This window comes from Pseudorasbora parva, chromosome 1 (assembly GCF_024679245.1).
Source record: "Pseudorasbora parva isolate DD20220531a chromosome 1, ASM2467924v1, whole genome shotgun sequence".
In the NCBI taxonomy this organism is placed as follows: Eukaryota; Metazoa; Chordata; class Actinopteri; order Cypriniformes; family Gobionidae; genus Pseudorasbora; species Pseudorasbora parva.
The window spans coordinates 799092-820000 of NC_090172.1; the positions used below are offsets into that span (position 1 = coordinate 799092).

At 37.8% G+C, this 20909-nt stretch overlaps 2 protein-coding genes across 2 annotated transcripts in view; both read left to right on the forward strand.

The window, feature by feature from the left end:
- The window catches only part of nsmaf (neutral sphingomyelinase (N-SMase) activation associated factor), a 31651-nt gene extending 30178 nt beyond the window's left edge, over positions 1–1473 (forward strand). Inside the window, exon 31 of the mRNA XM_067448980.1 lies at positions 45–1473. Within this exon, the coding sequence (XP_067305081.1) occupies positions 45–139 (95 nt within the window). The 3' untranslated portion in view covers positions 140–1473. The remainder of the gene's footprint in view (positions 1–44) is intronic.
- A 2159-nt stretch (positions 1474–3632) lies between these two features.
- The window catches only part of ank2b (ankyrin 2b, neuronal), a 213719-nt gene continuing 196442 nt past the window's right edge, over positions 3633–20909 (forward strand). Inside the window, exon 1 of the mRNA XM_067447692.1 lies at positions 3633–3750. Within this exon, the coding sequence (XP_067303793.1) occupies positions 3703–3750 (48 nt within the window). The 5' untranslated portion in view covers positions 3633–3702. The remainder of the gene's footprint in view (positions 3751–20909) is intronic.

A 20909-nucleotide genomic window follows, 5' to 3' on the forward strand; every position in this document is an offset into this window, starting at 1 on the left:
TGTGTGTGTGTGTGTGTGTGTGTGTTTGTGTGTGTGTTCTGCAGGTGCTATATCGTGTATGTGGATGAGTGATCAGTGCAGCACGATCATCACTGGTGGTGTGGACAAACAGATCGTTCTGTGGAAACACCAGTATTAACACACACACACACACACACACACACACACACACACACACACACACACACACACACAGAATGAGATCTGTTCAATAATCTTGAATATATTTGGTCAGTTTTCTGAGACAGAAGCCGGTTTTAAACCAATAGTGTTTCGTTATTATTATTTATTGTTTTAGAACTGAAGAACTCAACCTCGCTGCGATAACGGCAATATTTTCATCAAATGAAATATTTGGCTCAATCTGTTTTTCTTTTATTCTATGATGCATATATAACATCATGTTTTGACTTCAATCGGCATAAAAACAGCAACATATGATTTAGACAATCAGCCATTGTTATTATTAATATAACCTCCAAATCATCACTACCACCTTTATTATTATAGGTGAGTAAGGAATGTTCAGAAGTATTATCATGGATTATGTTTAATGTCCTGCACGTTTGAACTAAAGACGTTTGGGATTATTTTAATGTGCCTTAGTTTTTAATAATTTAATCTTGAGCGTTATTATTAATGCCCACTCTATAAATATGTGCGCATGTTCAGCTTCAACATATGAATTATTACACTATGTATGATGAAATATTAGAGTAAAACCTTCTGTAATATAATAAATTATAGTATTACATATTTGACAGGTTATGGATGCATTTGTATATCAAACTGTATATTTCATATGCTGTTATTTATGATATAATATTGAAGCAATGCTCTTCAGTGAAGAACATTATGAGTTAAGAAGAAAGTTATTACTGTCCATTAAAGTATGAAAAAGCCTAAATGCTTATGTGTGGACTGCATGTTTTATTACATTATGTTTCTGAGTTTGATGTGTGTAATTCTGTTTTTTTTTTTTATAAATGTTTTTTATTTCCTCACGACTTAGCAGATGGACCAAGTTTGTTGAGTGGTTGTTTAATTCATGAACAGTTTCTTCTTTTAAAAGCTTTTCTGAAGCTCTTTATAATTATTCTGATATATCTGCATCATTTGGTGTCATAGATCTTCAGATATTATCATTGAAAATCCATTCAGTCTCAATATTGCGTATTAAAAGTAAACCAAGTACAGAAAATGCGTTTTCCATGTTTATGATTTCAATCTTTTGCGGTGTGTGTGTATTAGTTTGATAAGTGTGTTGTCTCTGACAGTGTGTTTAGTGTGTAAACGTCTCTTAAGTTGTAATATTTTGGGGAATTGTCAGCCGTCTCTGTTATTATCAGATGAACACAGTCATGCTCATCAGTGTTACGGGAGGAAGCGTCACGTTTGTTTTTGGAGTATTTAAACATTTCTTTTGGTATGTTCCTTGTAGTTCACTCGCAAAATGAATAAAGTTTTTGCACAAAAAAAACAACCATGCATTAAAGCGATTATTTTCAGTCTTTATTCTGAGCCTCTGATCAGTTTTTAAGGCGTGGCTCCTTTAAGGCGTGTCAGTAAATGGCCCGTTCTGATTGGCTTATGTCATGCACAGGAACCAGAGTCAACGCCCACTCTTGCACACAAGTAAGTGCTTTAATTTTTAAATTTTTAAATTTTACTTTAAATTTATCTAACCAGGTGAAGTCCCATTAAGTAAGTGTTCTGAAAACGTTATCCACATAAATACATCATTTACAGACAGCATCATGCAATCATTTGCGGTTTGTGACATTTTTCAACGTTGCGTTAGGAAAAAACACTTTGGAGGAAACAAATCAATCTTACAGTGGCTTATAATGAACTCTACTTTACATTTTGGCTGTTTGAATTGTTTAAATTTGGCTGAAAAGCCAACGAAATCGGAGGATGACAATCTAAAATCTACCCTTTCTGTCAAAAATACTAGAAAAGGCAGTGTCCTCACAACTATGCTCCTTCTTACTGAAGATAGATTATGCCAGATAGATTATGCCAAATGCTGAACAGTTAGTCGATGCGTTCATGAGCTCAAGGCTAGATTATTGTAATGCTCTACTGGGTGGTTGCCCTGCTCGCTTAATAAACAAACTCCAGCTGGTCCATGATAGATAGATAGATAGATAGATAGATAGATAGATAGATAGATAGATAGATAGATAGATAGATAGATAGATAGATAGATAGATAGATAGATAGATAGATAGATAGATAGATAGATAGATAGATAGATAGATAGATAGATAGATAGATAGATTATTGTAATGCTCTACTGGGTGGTTGCCCTGCTCGCTTAATAAACAAACTCCAGCTGGTCCAAACCGCAGCAGCTCGAGTTCTTACTAGAACCAGGAAGTATGATCATATTAGTCCAGTTCTGTCAACACTGCACTGGCTCCCTATTAAACATCGCAGACATTTTAAAATCCTGCTTATTCCTCAAAGCACTAAATGGTTTAGCTCCAGTACTTAAGCGAGCTCTTAACACATTATACTCCATCACGTCTACTGCGGTCTCTACACTCTGGCCAGTTGATCATACCTAGAATATCTAAATCAACTGCAGGCGGTCGATCCTTTTCCTATTTAGCTCCTAAACTCTGGAATAGTCTTCCTAGCATTGTTCGGGAAGCAGACACACTCTGTCAGTTTAAATCTAGACTAAAAACACATCTCTTTACTATGGCATACACATAGAACATTTTTAAGCCTGTTTTTTTCCCCATTCCGGTCCTAAAGGAGTTTTGGTTCCTTGCCACCGTCGCCTCTGGCTTTTGGCTTGCTCAGTTGGGGACACTAAATATTCAACTATATTCGCCATTTTGTGCCGCCATGTTTCTACAGTGGCCCTAAAGGGACAAACTGCTATACGGAGCGCTAGCTACTTAAAGGACCACATCTTTGTCCTGTGTCAGCCACTGTAGCTTTATTATATAAGCGGTGGACTGCTAGATGCGTCTACACTGTTAATTAATGCTCTTCTGACTCAGTCATTCTGTCTTGTTTTCAGTCTAAATATCTAACAATTCTTAAGTCAAGATGCATTTACTAGATCAGTAAAATACATAAGATATTTTTTTCTTTACTTTTTGCTTAACACAGGCAAAATGACAGATCAGAAAAAATGTTTTCCCCAGAAAACAAGAAAAAAATATCTTAAGTAATTTTACTTGTCTAGTAAATGCATTTTGATTTAAGAATTGTGATATATTTGGACTGGAAACAAGTAAAAAAAAAAACTAAATAAGAAGAGCATTTTTTACAGTGTAAAATTTACACACGGCATCTCTCTCTCTCTCTCTCTCTCTCTCTCTCTCTCTCTCTCTCTCTCCTCTCTCTCTCTCTCTTCTCTCTCTCTCTCTCTCTCTCTCTCTCTCTCTCTCTCTCTCTCTCTCTCTCTCTCTCTCTCTCTCTCTCTCTCTCTCTCTCTCTCTCTCTCTCTCTCTCTCTCTCTCTCTCTCTCTCTCTCTCTCTCTCTCTCGTGTGTGTGTATGTGTGCGCACTGTCAGTCTGTGACAGAACTCTCGCAGCGCCGCTCAATGACAAACCCGGCGACGGATTATTATCGCGCGGTCACTGTACCATTGGGTCATCAGTGTGTGTGTGTGGTGTGTGTGTGTGTGTGTGTGTGAGGTCGCCTGACTGCGGGAGAGATTAGGAGCGCAGAGGATCATCATGGCCTCTCCTTGTCCAAGTGCGCACGACCAGCCTCAGCCTCCGAAGGTACAGGTGCGCGCACACACACACACACACACACACACACACACACACACACACACACACACACACACACGTGGTTCTCTAAATATCTCTTTAGTTCTTGACTTTGCCAGAAAGCGTCTCTGTGGATAAATGTCGTCTTAACTGTAATTCATTGCTGGAAGGTTCTCATGGACTGTAGAAGTGTTTCTCGAGTTGTTTGTTCTGGAGATTCTGTGGTGAAAACAATATTTCATGAGGGATAAATCTCTTTCACACTGAATGTTATTTCATGTTAGCGTGTCTTAGTAGGCTAATAGATGGTGGAGCCTCGATACGTGTGTGTTTCAGCAGGTGATGAAGAACAGGAGCCTGTGCTCAGCCTCATGCTGGCAGATTACTTGGCAGAACTAAAGCACACACACACACGTTTGTTATAATACACGTCTGTATTTTCTATCCCCTAACACTGCCCCTAAACCTACCCATCACACACACACACACACACACACACGCACGCACACTGACACAAACACACACTTCTTTCACAAAAGAGTTTCGTCACAATCACTGACAGACCCTTTCTCAACACCAAATATGACTTTAACTTCACTCCATCTGAAAGACAAATATCGTCCTCTTTACTCCACTACATTTCTATCAAGGTCCTCGAAGTGGAAAGTCGTTTCTGTCGCAGCTTTGAAAGTCAGTGATGATTTTTTTCTTCTTTAAAAGGTGTTTGGGTTTTTGCAGAAAGCCTTTCAGGAATCACTCTTGTAGAGTCTCGTGAAGTTCAATGATTTCACAGCATTTATTAAACACTGATTTATAGTTTAGAGCAAAATGGAAGAAGACGGATGTCCAAATGCTCATTTAGTGGAGTATTCACATAAACAAAGTTGATTCTGTCTTCAGTGAAGGTGAACAGTGTGAGAATATCAGATGTGTATCAGTGTATTGGATCCGTGCATTCGGCCTTAAAGTGACAGCAGCTTTTTCATTCCCATGGGGATGAAAGACTACAATTCCCAGAATGCTCCGCTGCCCTGTGAGTCCATTCCCAAAGCCACCGCTACTGGATTACTGTGACTGAGTTCAGAAAGTACAATTAAATACTGAACGTGTGTTCAATATAACCATTGAGTTGCCGCGTGAGTCTCACAGCAGACTCAGATTAAGGAGTCAGATTACATTTAACGTCATAAATGAGCTGATGAGCTCTCGTGATGAGAGCTGAGGTAATCACGACCACACTCGCGGCATACATTCACAACGCATTTTCAGTTCATGCCTTTGGAAGCTTAACTTTCATAGAAATTAATTTGAGAAGTTAAAACACTTACATTGCTTAGCATCCGTTTAAATTAATGCCTGTAGCTGAGCTGTGCTGTGAGTGTGATCTCCATTCCCCATGCACGAGTTGAAAACATGCGGCAATGGCTCCCTCTGCTGGCTGTAGTCTTTAGCCTCTGGGCAAACATTCCTCTCGTGACGCAAATATCGTCAATTTGCGTCACGAGAGGAAATTTTCCAGAAATAAAATGCATAAATCTCTCGTCTCAGGGGGATATAAGAGGGGGAAGCACGATCATTGATTATACTCCAGGGTTTCTGCTGATACAAAGCCATATGCTAATCGCTGAAGTAACCCTTTAAGTTAGTCGTCTGCTAGTGTGTCAGATGGAGCGTCACTGACTGGCTTAAACCATGATGGCATAATGTGCATTTATACAACTATAATACAATAATGCGGCGAGCGCCGGCGACATAAAAAAGGAAATGTCCTTTTGATACTTAAGTACTTTATAATAATAATAATGCGTTCGATTTATATAGCGCTTTCAAGGCACTCAAAGCGCTTTACACTGAAGGGGGGAATCTCCTCAACCACCACCAATGTGCAGCACCACCTGATGATGCGACGGCAGCCATATTGCGGCAGAACGCTCACCACACACCAGCTGATTGGAGGAGAGGAGACCGAGTGATGAAGCCAATCAGGATAGGGGGATGATTAGGAGGCCATGATGGACAGGGGCCAATGGGCAAATTTGGCCAGGATGCCGGGGTTACACCCCTACTCTTTATCGAAGGACATCCTGGGATTTTTAATGACCACAGAGAGTCAGGACCTCGGTTTAACGTCTCATCCGAAAGACGGTGCTCTTTGTCAGTATAGTGTCCCCATCATATACTGGGGTGTTAGGACCCACACAGACCACAGGGTGAGCGCCCCCTGCTGGCCTCACTAACACCATCACTACACTGGGGCGTTAGGACCCACACAGACCACAGGGTGAGCGCCCCCTGCTGGCCTCACTAACACCATCACTACACTGGGGCGTTAGGACCCACACAGACCACAGGGTGAGCGCCCCCTGCTGGCCTCACTAACACCATCACTACACTGGGGCGTTAGGACCCACACAGACCACAGGGTGAGCACCCCCTGCTGGCCTCACTAACACCTCTACCAGCAGCTCCTGGTTTTCCCAGTTGGTCTCCCATCCAGGTACTGACCAGGCTCAGCCCAGCTTAGCCTCAGTGGGAGACCAGTCTTGGGCTATAGTGTGATATGGCTGCTTAAACAACTTTAGAAAACAAATACTTCTGTCCTTATACTCCAGAAATAGAGTTGAGTACTTTGTCCACCTCTGGAACCAAGACAAAAATACAAGTTAGACCAGCATTTGTTTGCAGTGAAATAGTTGCATCTCGGCCAAATATTGTCCTAATAAACATTAATGGAAAGATTATTTAGTCAGCTTTAGGATGATGAATAAATAAAAAAAATGATTTTGAAATCCAGGGTCACGTTTGAGGTCTAAAGAACTACATTCTCATCCATAAAAAAAACAATAAAAAAAAACAATAACAGTGCACTGTAAAAAAAAAAAACAAATGTTGTTTTTTGTTGGTTTAACTTAAAAAAGTAAGTAACCTGGTTGCCCTAAAGGAACACTCCACTTTTTAAAAAAAATAGGCTTATTTTCCAAGTCCCTTAGAGTTAAACAGTTGAGTTTTCACCGTTTTCAAATCCATTCAGCCGATCTCTGTATCTGGCGGCAGCACTTTTAGCGTAGCTTAGCATACATCATTGAGTCGGATTAGACCATTAGCATCGCACTCAAAAAATGACTAAAGACTTTCAATATTTTTCCTATTTAAAAGTTGACTCTTCTGTAGTTACATCGTGTACTAAGACGAACAGAAAATGAAAAGTTGCGCTGTGATATTATTGTGCCGCTGCACCCATGGGACGGTTCCATGATTATTACGCAGGAACGGGAGAATAGACCCTAACCATATCGGTCTAAAAAACACCGCTTTTCATTTTCCGTGTGGTCTTAGTACACGATGTAACTACAGAAGAGTCAACTTTTAAATAGGAAAAAAATTACCTTTGAAAAAATAAAGTCTTTGGTAATTTTTGAGCTTGATGCTAATGGTCTAATCAGATTCAATGATGTATGCTAAGCTACGCTAAAAATGGAACTGCCTGATACAGAGATCAGCTGAATGGATTCAAAAAAGGATAAACCTCAACCGTTTAACTCTAAGGGACTTGGAAAATGAGCTTATTTTCAAAAAAAGTGGAGTGTTCCTTTAACATTTTGAGTTTATTGAAATAAAAAAATTTGAGTTGATACAATGAAGGAAATTTGTTTAATAAATAGAAACTCTAAATATTATTGTATCTAGACCACATAAAAAATTTGATAAATCATGAAAATAGCACAATTTGGCTGCGTCATCACAAATAAAACACACAATTACCCAAAATGCTTACAAAATGCTTTTAATAATATTTTAATAAAGGTTGTCGAATCTCAAAAAAACGTCATTGCATTAACTGATTTTGTAATCCAGGGTCACGTTTGAGGTCTAAAAAACTACATTCTCATCTATTAAAACTACATTTCGTGACACAATAACAGTGGATTTGTTCGTCCGCCATGACAGTCGCCGCGCTGAGGGAATATCACACGGCCCTCAGCCAATCAGAATCCAGAACCAGAAGCAACTGCTGTATACATGTTTGAATGGGTTTTGTTTCACACTCCTCTCCAGGGCGCGGTTATCTCTATTGCTTGTACACTTTTTTCTAGCACATCTTTTCCTTCCCTTCGCCTCTCTTAATGTGCTTGGACACAGAGCTCTGGGAACAGCCGGCCTCTTCTGCAATGACCTTTAGCGTCTCGCCCTCCGTCTGTAAGGTGTCAGTGGTCGTCTTTTGGAGATCTGTCGAGTCCGCAGTCGTCCCCATGATAGTGTCGCCGACAGAACTAGACTGAGAGATCATTTAGAGGCCTGCAGGTGTTTGAGTTCATCAGCTGATTAGACTGTGGCTCCTGCTGTCTTCAATATTGAACCTTTTCACAATATTCTCATTTTCTGAGATCCTGAATTTGGGATTTTTCTTAGTTGTCAGTTATAATCATCAAAATGAAAAGAAATAAACATTTGAAATATATCAGTCTGTGTATAATGAAGGAATATAATACACAAGTTTTTATTTTTTTAATAGAATTAGTGAAATAAATCAACTTTTTGATGATATTCTGATCATAGCCATCACCATAAACGGTCTATATATTTAGACAGCATCTAGTTTTGTTATATTTAAACACATTCAGACACACTTTGGCCAAGTGTTGGGGACCTGTAGTTCTCAAAAGCATTCATATGTTAAACCGCAAAAGAAAAATAATGAAACGAACCCCTAACAGTTTACTTTCTCATTTTTAGTTTAAGATACTAGTAGCACATTCTCAAGGGATTCTTAGGCCTGTCTGGGATTTAATCCTCATTCTGAATCAGGAATATCTCAGATTGTTCTCTGCCCACAGATGAAGTGCTGTTAGACATCATCAGTGCTGTACAATGTGTGTGTGTGTGTTGTGTGTGTGTGTGTGTGTGTGTGTGTGTGTGTGTGTGTGTGTGTGTGAATGGCTTCTTGTTGGTTCCCTCTGGAACAAAGGCACAGCGTTGTCTTCTTCTCTGAAAGCTTCTTCCTCGCTCGTGTGTGAGGATTCTTTCCCACTGACTAACTTCAGCTTCAGTTCGTCACCAGAACAGACGGAACAAATGACGGATACACACACACACACACACACACACACACACACACACACACACACACACACACACACACACACACACACACACACATACACGTCTATATTACCAAGAGGGGACTATCACTCTACACTATCCAAGAGGGGACCTGTGTTTCTAGTCATTTTGAAGAAACAAAAATCACATACAAAATTTTCTTTTAAGGTCCTTATTCATAATATAACTTCAAATAAGCATTTTTTTATTTTTTTAAAAATATGCCAAGAGGGGACCTGAACGATGTCTACCTATCCAACAGGGGACCTCCATAGACTCTAATGGAGCTGTGTGTGTTTGTGTGTGACCGATGTCTACCTATCCAACAGGGGACCTCCATTAGTCTGCAGTGGAGCTGTGTGTGTGTGTGAAGTGAGCTGGCAGTCAAGTCTTTCTTCATTTTATATATATATATATATATATATATATATATATATATATATATATATATATATATATATATATATATATATATATATGCATTTGGCATATATATATGCCATCTCCACCATTACATGTCTTTACAAATAAATAACATAAATGCAGTTAAGCTTCGTACAGACTATATAATGTGTCAAGTAATAATGTCTTTTTATAATAACTGTGTTCTTTTGAATGTACTGAGAAGTATTTATTTGTAACCTAAAATATACTTTAATACTTTAATTTATTTTTAAATATATTTATTACACAGTCGCAATAAAGTTACAAGATGTAACATCAAGTAACACACTGCACTTAGTTAGTCCACAAGTCTTCTTGTGCTTTAGTATGTTAGTCAACACATTAAAATAAGTTAACTTGTTTACACAGGCATCTGGTATCACAATAGGCACACACACACAAACACAATATACCTTAGACATAATACCTAATACATTACAGAAAAGTCATTTCTTTAAGAAATTCATTCTCTGTTGTGTCTTCATAATTACAGTATATGATCAGTCCACATCTCTCATTTAAGATTATTGTCAGGTACACCAATGTATTTACATTATTGAATATTACAGGTCATTATTGAATAGTGATTACGTTACACACACACACTGACTCAGGTCCCCTGTTAGATAGTAAATCACGACGCCTGTGTGTTTGCTGTGACATTTCTTATCATCACAAACACACTGTAAAGATTTAGAGTTTTTACAGCAATACCTGAGTTTAAAGGGTTAAATCAAGCAGAAATAGCTCTCTAATGTATTAATTGCAGGTCATTATTGAATAGTGATTATGTTACACACACACACTGACTCAGGTCCCCTGTTAGATAGTAAATCACGACACCTGTGTGTTTGCTGTGACATTTCTTATCATCACAAACACACTGTAAAGATTTAGAGTTTTTACAGCAATACCTGAGTTTAAAGGGTTAAATCAAGCAGAAATAGCTCTCTAATGTATTAATTGCCGGTCATTATTGAATAGTGAATATGTTACACACACACTGACTCAGGTCCCCTGTTAGATAGTAAATCACGACGCCTGTGTGTTTGCTGTGACATTTCTTATTATCACAAACACACTGCTAAGATTTAGAGATTTTACAGCAATAACTGAGTTTAAAGGGTTAAATCAAGCAGAAATAGCTCTCTAATGTATTAATTGCAGGTCATTATTGAATAGTGACTACGTTACACACACACACTGACTCAGGTCCCCTGTTAGATAGTAAATCACGACGCCTGTGTGTTTGCTGTGACATTTCTTATCATCACAAACACACTGCAAAGATTTAGAGTTTTTACAGCAATACCTGAGCTTAAAGGGTTAAATCAAGCAGAAATAGCTCTCTAATGTATTAATTGCAGGTCATTATTAAATAGTGATTATGTTACACACACACACTGACTCAGGTCCCCTGTAAGATAGTAAATCACGACGCCTGTGTGTTTGCTGTGACATTTCTTATCATCATAAACACACTGTAAAGATTTAGAGTTTTTACAGCAATACCTGAGTTTAAAGGGTTAAATCAAGCAGAAATAGCTCTCTAATGTATTAATTGCAGGTCATTATTGAATAGTGATTATGTTACACACACACACTGACTCAGGTCCCCTGTTAGATAGTAAATCACGACGCCTGTGTGTTTGCTGTGACATTTCTTATCATCATAAACACACTGTAAAGATTTAGAGTTTTTACAGCAATACCTGAGTTTAAAGAGTTAAATCAAGCAGAGATAGCTCTCTAATGTATTCATGGCAGGTCATTATTGAATAGTGATTGTTACACACACACTCACTCAGGTCCCCTGTTAGATAGTAAATCACGACGCCTGTGTGTTTGCTGTGACATTTCTTATCATCACAAACACACTGCAAAGATTTAGAGTTTTTACAGCAATACCTGAGTTTAAAGGGTTAAATCAAGCAGAAATAGCTCTCTAATGTATTAATTGCAGGTAATTATTGAATAGTGATTATGTTATACACACACACTGACTCAGGTCCCCTGTTAGATAGTAAATCACGATGCCTGTGTGTTTGCTGTGACATTTCTTATCATCACAAACACACTGTAAAGATTTAGAGTTTTTACAGCAATACCTGAGTTTAAAGGGTTAAATCAAGCAGAAATAGCTCTCTAATGTATTAATTGCAGGTCATTATTGAATAGTGATTACAATACACACACACACTGACTCAGGTCCCCTGTTAGATAGTAAATCACGACGCCTGTGTGTTTGCTGTGACATTTCTTATCATCACAAACACTCTGTAAAGATTTAGAGTTTTTACAGCAATACCTGCGTTTAAAGGGTTAAATCAAGCAGAAATAGCTCTCTAATGTATTAATTGCAGGTGATTATTGAATAGTGATTATGTTACACACACACACTGACTCAGGTCCCCTGTTAGATAGTAAATCACGACACGTGTGTTTGCTGTGACATTTCTTATCATCACAAACACACTGTAAAGATTTAGAGTTTTTACAGCAATACCTGAGTTTAAAGGGTTAAATCAAGCAGAAATAGCTCTCTAATGTATTAATTGCAGGTCATTAGGCCATCCTTAAAAATATTCTTGTTTGCCGTAACCCGACCGACCCTGTCAATTTAGGGCCGACTCAATTTTTTATTTTTTTTTCCTTTTAGTCCGACCGACTTGCCGGTTGTAAATTGGCTTTAAGACCGACCAATTTCTTTTTTTACTTTTCAAACAACTAATAAAACAGTAATAAAATAATATGAATTATATTTTAGTAAGTATTATAAATGTATAAATTGCCTGGGCCATACAAACGAAGGCTACGTTCTTTCGTTTATAGAAAAACCCGTGACGTCATCTATGTTTACACTATGGTTAACGGATGTCACACTATGGCCTGCACGTGCGTTCGTTTCGGCTCGGCTCATTCTCTCATTCACTGTAACGTTAGACTGTTAAAGCCCTGTCGGAGATTTCGCCGTGTGACAGGAGTCAGGACCATGGACACGTTACACACACCGGGCAAGTGCACTGCAGAAGGGAGGGCTTAGTTTGAGCCCCTGCCCTTTTTGAAAATGAATCAAAAGTGCCGCTCTCAACATTTATCATTACTATATTGTGGCGAATAAAACAGATTTTGAATTATAATTAATATAACAACGTGTACAAAACAGTAACAAATGGCGGAAAAGTCGTTTATCTTGTCTCTGTCAGTCTGAAATGTCGTTGTCATAACGCGTTGCTATGGGTAGCGTGTGTTCTGCTCGACCCCAGCGCGTGGTGGGAGCGGCGGCACTGGTTGTAACTTGAAAAATAATGCTTTATGTATGGTTCTGTCGATGGATACACGTGCACTACAACAGCGATAATAAAAGAAAACATGGGCAAAACGGTCTATCTTTGTAAACTGTGTTCAATGCATGCGAGTGCTGCCGTATGACCAGTCATTTTCGCCATCATCACTCAGTATAGTCGCCAGAAGACGCGAATGAGAACTCTGCAGTGTGAGAAGCTGTCTCTCTGCGCTGGTACAAAGGCGCGCGCACGTCTCACAGCGCACAAATATTGAGTTCTTTCAAGTCTTGCGTTTGAACGGATAAACTCACACAAAAAGTATGTCAACATGTCGATCTTGATGAGTATCCATCAGACAGTCTATATCCCTTAAGAGAACTTTATACAGTTGAGAAAGACGATGCATATCTCTGTATTAGGTCTTAAAGGGGCAGTAGCCTTTACTGCTGTCTGTCAAACAAAAGATAAAGACTCACTCACTGCTCTTGATTGAATAGCTGGTTATAGCTACTTAATTAATTGAATTCATAAAAACAACTTTTTGCTTTTTAATATTCAAATGCACTAGTCTATATCACCAGATGCGTTGGTCTGGCAAGAAGTGCAAGCCACTTCAGAGACACAGATAGTTGCGTGTTCTGAGTTAACACAATCGAGCATAAAAATAAGAAACACATCACAGGAAAATACTAAAACGTGAAGACAGCGGGAAAAGAGCTAAAATACGTGAGAAACCCGGAAAAAAAGGGAGGGTTGACAGCTTTGAGTCAATGACAGCTAGCTGGTGGTTGGACCCTTTTCTTAAAGAATGCACCTGAAATTTATGCAATAAACATGTTTTTGACAAATATTTCAATTTGTTTGTTGTCTATATAGCCTGCAATTAGCCTACACGCCCGAAGGCACAGCTTGAAGACCCAGTCAGTGATGTCACGATATGCTAATTTGTTTAAATTCATACCTACGTAATCACCATCACCAAAAATGTACTTTTTTTTTTTGCATTAAAATTTGAAAAAAAAAATATAGACCTACCTACCGACCCTTTTTTAATTTTTTTTTACTGTTACTGCAAACCAAAATATTTTTAAGGATGGCCTTATTGAATAGTGATTACGTTGCACACACACTGACTCAGGTCCCCTGTTAGATAGTAAATCACGACGCCTGTGTGTTTGCTGTGACATTTCTTATAATCACAAACACACTGCAAAGATTTAGAGTTTTTACAGCAATACCTGAGTTTAAAGGGTTAAATCAAGCAGAAATAGCTCTCTAATGTATTAATTGCAGGTCATTATTGAATAGTGATTATGTTACACACACACTGACTCAGGTCCCCTGTTAGATAGTAAATCACGACGCCTGTGTGTTTGCTGTGACATTTCTTATCATCACAAACACACTGTAAAGATTTAGAGTTTTTACAGCAATACCTGAGTTTAAAGGGTTAAATCAAGCAGAAATAGCTCTCTAATGTATTAATTGCAGGTCATTATTGAATAGTGATTATGTTACACACACACTGACTCAGGTCCCCTGTTAGATAGTAAATCACGACGCCTGTGTGTTTGCTGTGACATTTCTTATAATCACAAACACACTGCAAAGATTTAGAGTTTTTACAGCAATACCTGAGTTTAAAGGGTTAAATCAAGCAGAAATAGCTCTCTAATGTATTAATTGCAGGTCATTATTGAATAGTGACTACGGTACACACACACACTGACTCAGGTCCCCTGTTAGATAGTAAATCACGACGCCTGTGTGTTTGCTGTGACATTTCTTATCATCACAAACACACTGTAAAGATTTAGAGTTTTTACAGCAATAACTGAGTTTAAAGGGTTAAATCAAGCAGAAATAGCTCTCTAATGTATTAATTGCAGGTCATTATTAAATAGTGATTATGTTACACACACACACTGACTCAGGTCCCCTGTTAGATAGTAAATCACGACGCCTGTGTGTTTGCTGTGACATTTCTTATCATCACAAACACACTGTAAAGATTTAGAGTTTTTACAGCAATAACTGAGTTTAAAGGGTTAAATCAAGCAGAAATAGCTCTCTAATGTATTAATTGCAGGTCATTATTGAATAGTGATTACGTTACACACACACTGACTCAGGTCCCCTGTTAGATAGTAAATCACGACGCCTGTGTGTTTCTCTCCTCAACCCCCACAACCCCCCACTCACAATTTACATTTCAATAAGGGAGACTTGAAAAACCAGTTTGTGAACCACAGGCCAATAGAGCTCAAACTACCAATGTGGCAGAACCCTTCTCAAATAAACTAGAGAAGATGCTGGGATTTGCCCTGCCAAATTAAACTAAATTACATTTTTTACAATCGCTAGGCCACATTTCTCAATACTTTGGTCATTTTCAAAACTTGTTCTCCAAACCAACTTTCTGCTTCACATCAGTTATTTCACATTCAAAATCCACAAAAACCAACAAAACACTTAATTCATGTCTCAAATCAAGTGCCAATGATCCACAGTTTAGCTTGCACAGACTGAAGTTGTGATCACTGTGTGAAGAGTTGAAAAAGTTGAAAAAGTGTGTTTATTATTGAGAAATGTTTTGTAAAAGAACATTTTATATCACAGCTTAACTGTGGATTAACATTGCTTTAGCAAAAAATGCATTCAGTGGCAACATCTTTCAATTTACCTGAAATCTTTTCTCACACAAACACAATCAAATCTTTGTTCTACAGGCCAATTCGCACATCCTTACATGCTGTTTTCAAAAGTGTTAAACTTATGGACAAAACAATAACATAATACAAAACTGAATGAGACAGCAATTTACAACATGTATACAGTAATAGTGTAATGCAATTTATCCTGCTAAAAAAATCAAACACTATCAAAGCAACTTTGATGAAACTGAACACCAACACCAGTGTTAGGCCATTACCATCCATTCAAAAGAGGAAACTTAGGAATAATGTTGTACTGTAATGTAAGCATGCAGTGAATTATAAGCAGCAGAGAGTGTCATTCTAGTAGTTTTGTAAAGACATTTTAATTGTATAATGTTCCTGATGTTAGTGTTGATGTAAACCTGCGCTGCTAGTGCTCTGGAAGAATGAGTTGATTTGTAAAAGTAAAATTAACTGCTGTGAAGCTGAAAGTTGGTTAGCAAATTTATAAACTCCTCACTCAGTTCTCCTAAATATTGGGAAATATGTCCTAGCGATTGTAATTTCATTTCATCATGTAATTTCAATTTATTTTTGGCAGTGTATTTGGTCTAGGACACAGGTAACAGTAGTGAGCTTCTTTGTATCACCTGTGAGAGTCTTCATGCATTGAAATGTAAATTACTGGTGGGGGGTTGAGCAGCAAACTCAACACACACTATTCTCTATTCCAATTTCAAGAGCACATCTAAACCACTAGCCCAAACACATTACAAGTGAAAGCACAAATAAATACAAAAGATATGATACACATGAAATAAACAGTGCTTTTCAGGACGGTCTGTCAGTAGTTGTAATATAACACTGTATTGTCCTCACTGTAAAAAAATAAAATAATAAAAAAAAAAAAATATATATATATATATTTTTATAAGTTAATAATTTTAAAGTTACTTTTTCTCAAAGTGTATGTTCACTTAACTGAACCTACTATGACATAAGCAACTATGTTTACTGGGATACTTCCTATTTTTTTAAAAATAATTTTGTATTAATTTTAGCATTTTAGTTTAGCATTCGTGGACTGTCAGAGATACAGCTTTTGGGGCGTGTGCTTTAGGTGTTCACCCATATAGCACGTGAATAATGAAGAGCCTTCTGAAGCAACGTGGCACGTTTGTGTAAGAACAACGTCCATATTTTAAACTTAATAGACTAAACTAACTATTTTTATTGAAAGATATTGTGTTTTAGTGTTATTATGAAAAGAGTAACCCCTGACGCTAAGTTTTGTTTAGCTCTATCTTCTCTCTTCAGTGTTTGCCAGTGCACATACGTCAAGGATTCATGGGTGAAGAAGGGTTACTCTTTAAAGTACAACTCCGGTGAGAAATGACCCTTGGGGTAATTAACAGGTGGTGGTTACCGAGTAGATCGTTCTCTGGGATGCGTTTTCATGGAAATCAAGTGTAAAGAGTTTTATCTCTAAAAACAGATTTGAGTGACGAACGCTGTGCTAAGTGATGAACTGTGACTTGGAATCTCGGGCCGTTGTTTCCGGAAGAAAGCACTGAACGCAGTAGAGAAAAAAAAAGAAAAAAAAGTCCATGTAATTAGATTTCACAAACTTAATTCCTATCGATCAGCTCACTTAGCACAGCGTTCGTGGCTCGACTAGTCGAGACTGTTTTCCAAGATGGCTGCAGTCTGTAAACGTGTAATGTACTGTCTTTAGAAAGTATCTTCTTATTAAACCAATTGTACTCTAACAAGTTCTCAATGCTGCAGTTTGCATGTAGGGATCCTCATTATGCTGCCTTGTTAGTGTGAGGTTATTTTGAGCCTTGTTAGTGGTATTAACTAGCGATTTAATTTCACTTATTCCATGCCCCATAGACAAACATTATAAGCTAATCTGTGTTTAGAGATAAAACTCTTTAAATTCGATTTTCATGAAACCGCATCCCAGAGAACGATCTACTCGATAACCATCTGTTAATTACCCCTAGGGTCATTTCTCACCGGAGTTGTCCTTTAAGCGCAATGTGATTCGTGTGGCACTGAAAACCGAGAGCTAGTATTTTAGTCTATGGATCAGTTACTGTGTGGATCAGTTATATGATGGTTAGATGCACTTTTATGGACCGACAAGGCACTGGCATTTTAAAGCTGGGAAGAGCCAGGACTTTTTTAATATAAATTTAAATAACTCAGATTTTATTCATTTGAAAAAAGAATGTCATATACACTTGGGATGACTTGAGGGTGAGTAAATCATGGGCTAATTTTCATTTGTAGATGAACTAACTGCTGTAAACTGGGCCCACAAACACAGTAGATCCACACAACCCCCCACACAATTTACATTCTAATAATAATAAATAAGGGAAGACTTGAAAACCTAGGGCCCTATAATTTCCGCGATCACGGAATCGCGGACGGAATCGCGGAATTGGCATATTAACGCGGAATCTGCATATAAACGCGGAATCTGGTGTTAACGCAGATTTCCCCGGAATTTTACATATTTGTAATGAAATTCTGTGTCGTGTGGGTGGAGAACGTATGTCTGAGGAAAGTGCAGACCGGGGGAAGCAAATCTTCGCGACACAACCCCTCCCGTCATTTCAGCTCGCCCTTCAAAACAATGAAAGTATGGTGAAGTTGGTCTCCACGGCTCTGCTTTCGGCAGCGAAAAAGTTAAGAAACTCGACGCTAACGGCGGTTTCACACTGCACGCGCAGGCGGCGCAGAACCTTTCCATATGGAGAGCGTGAGCCGCGCTCGTGTATTGCACAGACAGACAAATATTGTCCATTCTGTCAGATTTTCCGGTGTTCTGCTCGACCCCTGTCATCTCGTGCTTTGATTTATAATGTGCACATTAGGCAGCAATGCATATCTGCTGCAAATGCGACCGTTTTCCCCTCTGTTAGTCTGTTCCAAACATGCATTTAACATGCTCTATATGGGTAGTTTACATGATAAGTAACCTTAAAGTTAAAATGAAGCATCTAGTTTTAATCATTTAAAGGGGCCTTTGAAGTTGGGGGAAAAAACTTCTGGCAGTGTTGTGTTTTCGTGTATTTTTATTTTTCACAGCTCTGGATATCATAATGGTGATTGTTAAACACACAGAACAATTCACTACATGATTTCATGGTGCAATGTTTTTTTTATGTTAATTTTCAAATTTAAATGTTTTACTTAATAGTACTTAAGAGTACTGTAAAATATGATTCTTATGATTTTTTTTTTTTAGTTCTTTTTAAAAAAAAATTACTTGAAAGAAAAAGCTAATGGAGCTCTTTCATTTTAACTTATATAAACTATTATAATTTATTTTACCGGAAAGTTTAAAGCTAATAACCATTAATATTTGAAGTATTTGCAGTGCAGTGTTATGTTAAATATCATATTTGTCCTAAAAAGTAAATGTGATGTTTGTTACCTCGATAAATTTAAGGTCATTCCTATTTTTTGTTTTATGTTGTATTATATTAACATTAAAAGCAAACTCTTTTTTCACCAAAATTACAGTAAAGGGTAAAAAAACTGAATTACCAAACATTTTAACGGAAAAAAAGGAATCTGCAAAAATTAAAACGGAAAAAACGGAATTTGGGAAAAAATAAAACAGATTTTATAGGGCCCTAAAAACCCAGTTTGTGAACCAAAGGCCAACCTAGAGGAAAGGAAAATCAAACCTGAGATCTCCTTCTCAACTCACATCTTTCTCCTAGACAGAAATGAGATCAAGTGAACATCAAATTGAGACAAAAGGCTAAGTCTCCTGCTTCTCACATGTTTATCCTCAGACAAAATTGACATTCTCTCATGTTTATCTCCACTAAAGTTTCATAAGAGATCTCAACAACATCACATACTATGCTCTGATTTGTCTCCTTGGCCAGAGAGACTGGATTGCTCATATGTGTCTCCTCTAAAGTTTCAGAAGGGATCTCAACAGTATCGCACGCTGTGCTCAGACTTTTCTCTTCAGCTAGATACTCTGGAACTCTCACTTTTATCACCTCTAAAAAGTTTCATAAAAGATCTCAATAACATCACACAGTGTGCTCAGAATATTCTCCTTAGTCAAAGTCTCTGGCACTCTCAAATTTGTCAAACAAATGTTGGTCACTTTTTCAAAACTCTTCACAGAGTGATCACAACTTCAGTCTGTGCAAGCTAAACTGTGGATCATTGGCACTTGATTTGAGACATGAATTAAGTGTTTTGTTAGTTTTTGTGGATTTTGAATGTGAAATAACTGATGTGAAGCAGAAAGTTGGTTTGGAGAACAAGTTTTGAAAATGACCAAAGTATTGAGAAACGTGGCCTAGCGATTGTAAAAACTGCAATTTAGTTTAATTTGGCAGGGCAAATCCCAGCATCTTCTCTAGTTTATTTGAGAAGGGTTCTGCCACATTGGTAGTTTGAGCTCTATTGGCCTGTGGTTCACAAACTGGTTTTTCAAGTCTCCCTTATTGAAATGTAAATTGTGAGTGGGGGGTTGTGGGGGTTGAGGGGGTTGAGGAGAGAAACACACAGGCGTCGTGATTTACTATCTAACAGGGGACCTGAGTCAGTGTGTGTGTGTAACGTAATCACTATTCAATAATGACCTGCATTTAATACATTAGAGAGCTATTTCTGCTTGATTTAACCCTTTAAACTCAGGTATTGCTGTAAAAACTCTAAATCTTTACAGAGTGTTTGTGATGATAAGAAATGTCACAGCAAACACACAGGCGTCGTGATTTACTATCTAACAGGGGACCTGAGTCAGTGTGTGTGTGTAACATAATCACTATTCAATAATGACCTGCAATTAATACATTAGAGAGCTATTTCTGCTTGATTTAACCCTTTAAACTCAGGTATTGCTGTAAAACCTCTAAATCTTTGCAGTGTGTTTATGATGATAAGAAATGTCACAGCAAACACACAGGCGTCGTGATTTACTATCTAACAGGGGACCTGAGTCAGTGTGTGTGTAACGTAATCACTATTCAATAATGACCTGCAATTAATACATTAGAGAGCTATTTCTGCTTGATTTAACCCTTTAAACTCAGGTATTGCTGTAAAACCTCTAAATCTTTGCAGTGTGTTTGTAATGATAAGAAATGACACAGCAAACACACAGGCGTCGTGATTTACTATCTAACAGGGGACCTGAGTCAGTGTGTGTGTAACGTAATCACTATTCAAAAATGACCTGCAATTAATACATTAGAGAGCTATTTCTGCTTGATTTAACCCTTTAAACTCAGGTATTGCTGTAAAAACTCTAAATCTTTGCAGTGTGTTTGTGATGATAAGAAATGTCACAGCAAACACACAGGCGTCGTGATTTACTATCTAACAGGGGACCTGAGTCAGTGTGTGTGTAACGTAATCACTATTCAAAAATGACCTGCAATTAATACATTAGAGAGCTATTTCTGCTTGATTTAACCCTTTAAACTCAGGTATTGCTGTAAAACCTCTAAATCTTTGCAGTGTGTTTGTAATGATAAGAAATGACACAGCAAACACACAGGCGTCGTGATTTACTATCTAACAGGGGACCTGAGTCAGTGTGTGTGTAACGTAATCACTATTCAAAAATGACCTGCAATTAATACATTAGAGAGCTTTTTCTGCTTGATTTAACCCTTTAAACTCAGTTATT